General features: G+C 35.4%; 1 protein-coding gene across 1 annotated transcript; it reads right to left on the reverse strand.

Annotated features, from left to right (window-relative positions):
• Positions 1-780: 780 nt before the first annotated feature.
• LOC120852878 (olfactory receptor 5H2-like) lies at positions 781-1719 on the reverse strand. The gene has a single exon (XM_040226354.1). The coding sequence runs from the start codon at positions 1708-1710 to the stop codon at positions 781-783; it is 930 nt and encodes a 309-aa protein (XP_040082288.1). The 5' UTR covers positions 1711-1719.
• Positions 1720-5033: the final 3314 nt, after the last annotated feature.

Raw genomic sequence — 5033 nt, forward strand, 5'->3', positions numbered from 1 at the left:
ATTGTGTATATATACCACAAATTTCTTATCCATTTATCTGCTGATGGACATCTAGGTTGCTTCCATGTCCTGGCTATTATAAACAGTGCTGTGATGAACTTTGGGGTACTCGTGTCTCTTTCAATTCTGCTTTTCTCGGTGTGTTTGCCCAGCAGTGGGATTGCTGTGTCTTATGGCAGTTCTATTTCCAGTTTTTTAAGGAATCTCCGCACGGTTGCTTTCCCAATTTCTGTTTCTCTCTGTGATATGAGTATTGAATCCCCACAAGAAGTGAAATGCATCATGTCCCAAATAAAGTGGATGGAAGACCTTTGGATGGCAGCAGAATTCCTGGGATTTGCCTCTGTTCAAACACAAACCTGCCACCACTATGGAGTTAAATGAGACATGAGTCTACAGGCTGCACAGCTGTATTCCTATCTAAATCAACATAATGCTGTTCAGAGGAACTATACTACTTCAATGCTTAATGACTTTATAAAGCTATATTGAAGAACATTTACAGATTAAAGTGTTTTAATTTGTATTCTGCTTCAATTGTTGTAGCATGACATGACATAAATACTTGTTTAAAGTTCTTTATATTTTTGAACAACACATACAAATATTTTAAGGAGTATATTAGTGCTAACACTTTAAGTCCTAACACCTTAAAAAATAGAGGCAATTATAAACACAAGAAGGTTGGAACAGTAACCAAAACAGAGACATGTCTAATCTTTACAACCATGTGATGATTTTAATAAAAAAAAAAAAAGACTACAGATAACATTATGAAATCTAAACATTTCTCTTTAACACTTTTTTCAGTGAGTCTATGACTTTCTTATTTCTCAGGCTGTAGATGATTGGATTTAACAAAGGGATTATAACAGTGTAAAATAGAGAGTCCATCATATCTTGAGCATCTGTTTGTGCAGAACCAGGGTGCACATACCTGAAGAGAAGAGGCCCATAATATAAAGAGACAGATAGGAGGTGGGCTCCACAGGTGGAGAAGGCCTTCCTTATGCCTTGTATGGATTTATTTTTTAAGATTGTAAAGAGAACAAGTATATAAGAGATAAGAACAGTAAGAATGGTGAACACTTGTATTGACCCTGAGAAAATAAATACCATCAGAACATTGATTGAAGGGTCAGTACAAGAAATCTTAAATAATGGCATGATGTCACAATAAAAGTGGTGTATTATGTTAGACTTACAGAAGGTTAATCTGAATAAAAAACCTATATGAATTATGGAATGAATAAGGCCACCTACAAATGATAAGACTGATAGTCGGATGCATAATCTATTGGTCATAATCACTGAATAAAGTAATGGTTTGCATATGGCCACATACCGATCAAATGCCATTGTTGCCAAGAGAAAACATTCTGTGGTTGCACTGAATGCAAAGGAAAACAACTGTGTTATGCATTCAGAGAGGGAGATCATCTTCCTCTTGGCCAGGAAGTTGACGAGCATCTTGGGAGTCACAGTGGATGAGATCCAAGCATCCACAAAGGCTAAACTCCCAAGGAATAAGTACATGGGGACGTGAAGGTGAGGGTCATTATAGATGAGAGCAATTAGTCCAAGATTTCCTACAGTGGTGATGAGGTATATTATCAGGAACATCAGGAACAGGTGAATATGCCAATCTGGTTGATATGTAAGTCCCGTGAGAACAAATTCTGTCAGTGATGTTGCATTCATAGTATCCATGTTGTTGCTGGATAGCCCCTAAAATGAAATGCAGTAAATGTAAAAGGAACATTCATTAAGATTATATAGAAAGAATATTGGAATAAGTAGTTGAAATAAAACCATGCACTTGTCAGAATGCCCTTAATTTTACTCACTACTATCGTGACAATGAAAAATAATCTGAGGAACTGGCATAATAGAAAATGTAAGTATTTCAGTTCAAAAAATGTGCAGGAATTACTAGATTCAGAAGAAAGGACAGACATTGTATAATGAGCTAAATTTGTGAGGATACTTGTGTGTGTTAGAAACATTCTGCATCTGGGACTTGGATGAGGGTTTAGGGGAAAAAAGTTTGAATTATACAGTGATTTTAATGCCATTTGAAGGATCTGGAACTTTATTTCTTGGGCAGTAGGTATGCACTAAAAGTTTTAGGACTAGGAAATTCATGGCAAGATATTTTTTAAATTAAATGTTTGGTAATGTAAAAAAAAATACAGAGAAGGGAAAGCAGAATTGGGAACAATCATTAGAAAGCTGATACTCCTATCTGGTGTTTTCCAACCAGAATACACATCAGAATTGTCTGGGGGAAATTTTTGTATAAAATATAGATTATGAGGTATTATTGTAGATACTGATTCAGTGGGAATAATAATGAAGTCTAATAATCTGTATTTCCAAAATGCTCTCTAGTTGATTCAAATGCATGTGAAATTATTAGTCAGTGTGTAATATGTTATTAGGATTGATGAAAAAGGCAAAGAGTAGATCAAGATGAATCAGAATATAGAGTCACTAGGACTCAGTGACATGTTAGGTTTGGAAGGAGTGGCCAGTGAAGGACAGAGAGGACGCTTGGTGATGGGCAGATGATCAGCAAAATTGAATTTGAGAACTCAGATGCTTTGGCCACTTGTTATAGAGAGCATCCCCTGATTATCCATGTGGGATAGCTTAGTAGTATGAATTTGTTAGAGCATAATATAAACAATGACTTGAAAGTATTTGGATAGCTGAAGGCATACTTATGGATAACCTAACCATTAGAAAGTATGTATAAGGTAAAAAGAAGGAGGGTGTGGCATGAAACTTGAGGAAATTTTGTTAAAGAGGCTTTGAAGTGAATACATGTCATTCTTACTGTAGAAATCAAAAGAACCAGGAATGCTTTCCCATTCCTTTTGCTCCCTGAGCAAGAGGACTTGATGTAGGTTTGATCAGTCAAATGCACCAACACTGAATTTGTAACATGGAGAAAAGAAAGGGACAGGAAGAAAAGAGAATTTTGGTTGCCAAGTCAGCCAAGGCAGCCATATCAAGACCCTGGGAAATGCTTCCTGAATCTGCACCAACATTGTCTGTGTGAGCTGTGGCAGAGCTCCTATTGAGCAAGTGTAGGGATTTGATTTTGGCTGTTGTCTCATTGTGTTGCTTTCTTCTATTCCTGCCCATTTTTAGCTGATTCTTCCAATGTCCCTGGACTTTCTACGTAATAGTCAACTTCCATTCAACTAACTAACTTTCTGTTGCAAACAAGTGCCCCGTGCATATGTGCTAAGTCACTTCAGTCGTGTCTGACTCTTTGCGACCCTATGGACTGTGGCCCACCAGGCTCCCCCGTCCATGGGATTCTCCAGGCAAGAATCCTGGAGTGGGTTGCCATACCCTCTTTCAGGGGCTCTTCCCTACCCAGGGATTGAACTCACATCTCATATTTCCTGCATTGGCAGGTGGGTTCTTTACCACTAGTGCCCCTGGGAAGCCCAACAAGTGCCCTGGCTCTAACCAAGAGAGATAGGGGAGAGACTAGAAAAATAATCTAAATAGAGTGATCAGAGAAGCAGAAGAGGAGCTGGAGAGCTGAAAAAGACCCTCAAAGACATAATGCCGTGCTGTACCAATTGGAAAAAATGAATGCTCTGGTAAACAAGGAGTGAATAAAGATCACTGAAAAATGAAATGAGAGGTTTTTAGTGTTTTTACTGAGAGTGGTTTCCATTTTGTAATAGTGTGTCAAGGACAGAGGATAGTAAGAAATAAGTGGGAAACATGGTATACAGAATAAGGGGAGTGTTTTAGAGTAAGAAAAAAAAAAAGGAGAACAATTGGAATTTATCTATTGCCCATAGGAAAAAAGTGTTGTTTTTTTTTTTTCTTTCCCTGTAGAGAATTTAAGTAAAAATTTTCAAGAGGGGAGAGGAAAGCATCAAGAAAAGAAAACAAACAGGAGGAGTGGAAAGAAGAAATTTGAGTAGATGAAAAAAAAAAAAAAGGAGAGTGAGGAATAGATAAAATATAGCAGAGATGTGGAAAGATAAGTGTAGGAAAGACAAGGTAGTATATAAACACTGAAAAGGAAATAAGGGGAATGTTTGCAGGTAAATATTTGTCTTAACTGATTTTAATTAAGTATTGTCAACACTGGGAATCTTTTCTTACTCTTTGCTTTAAAATTCCAAGTTTATCTTCCTAGGGAATTTGTGTGACAGAGAATTTTAATTTAAATTTTACCCTAGAAACTTTGGCTGTCTATAAATATACTAGCATTGCTGGATAGTTCTTTCAATATTTAGAAGTTGATTTATATTTATTATTACAGTAATTAGAACTTCTCTAAAAACTTGCTGGGTTTTACTTGAGAGCACTTTCTTCTATTAGCAAAAAATTGAGCCAAAGGCTGGAGCCCAATTCAGGTCATATAAATAACCAGTGCCAGTAATTCCAGTTGTTAGGCATTTTTTTTATTTGAAAGAGACTCTTTTCCATGTAGTCCCAAATCACTAATAATTAAAGATTCTCAAACAATATGTGTGTGGGTTTTTTTTAAATCATAAAACTGGCAAGACCAGAAGGGAGATTTTTCTATATATTTCTTGAATATATACTTATCAAGTATACATATAATATACACATTTATTCAGTGAAATTATTGTCACAAGTAAGTGAAAGAATAGAGGAGATAATATAAGTAACTTACCTTAAAAGTATATTAAGAGATTGTAATTAATTAAAAAGAATGGCTCTTTAATCAGAATAAACTGAAAATTTTTTTACGTAGGACACATATAACCTGATGTTTAAATCCAGTTTAACTGTTTAACATTCTAGTTTACCAAAACTTATAAAGTCATTTAAACTGTGTTAGAAAGATAATAAATTATTGTTAAAGGGAATAATTCAGGCTTACAGGTATTTTGCTTATTCAAATTTACTCGCAGAAAAACATATACAGATAGTGTATTCATTGTTTTACATTTTCCACTGTCAGGGTTTTTTTTTTTTTTGCATCCTGCAAATCAATCTAAAATTATTATAACTTATACAGTATTTTGACT

Source organism: Oryx dammah, unplaced genomic scaffold (assembly GCF_014754425.2).
Source record: "Oryx dammah isolate SB20612 unplaced genomic scaffold, SCBI_Odam_1.1 HiC_scaffold_2, whole genome shotgun sequence".
Classification (NCBI taxonomy): domain Eukaryota; kingdom Metazoa; phylum Chordata; class Mammalia; order Artiodactyla; family Bovidae; genus Oryx; species Oryx dammah.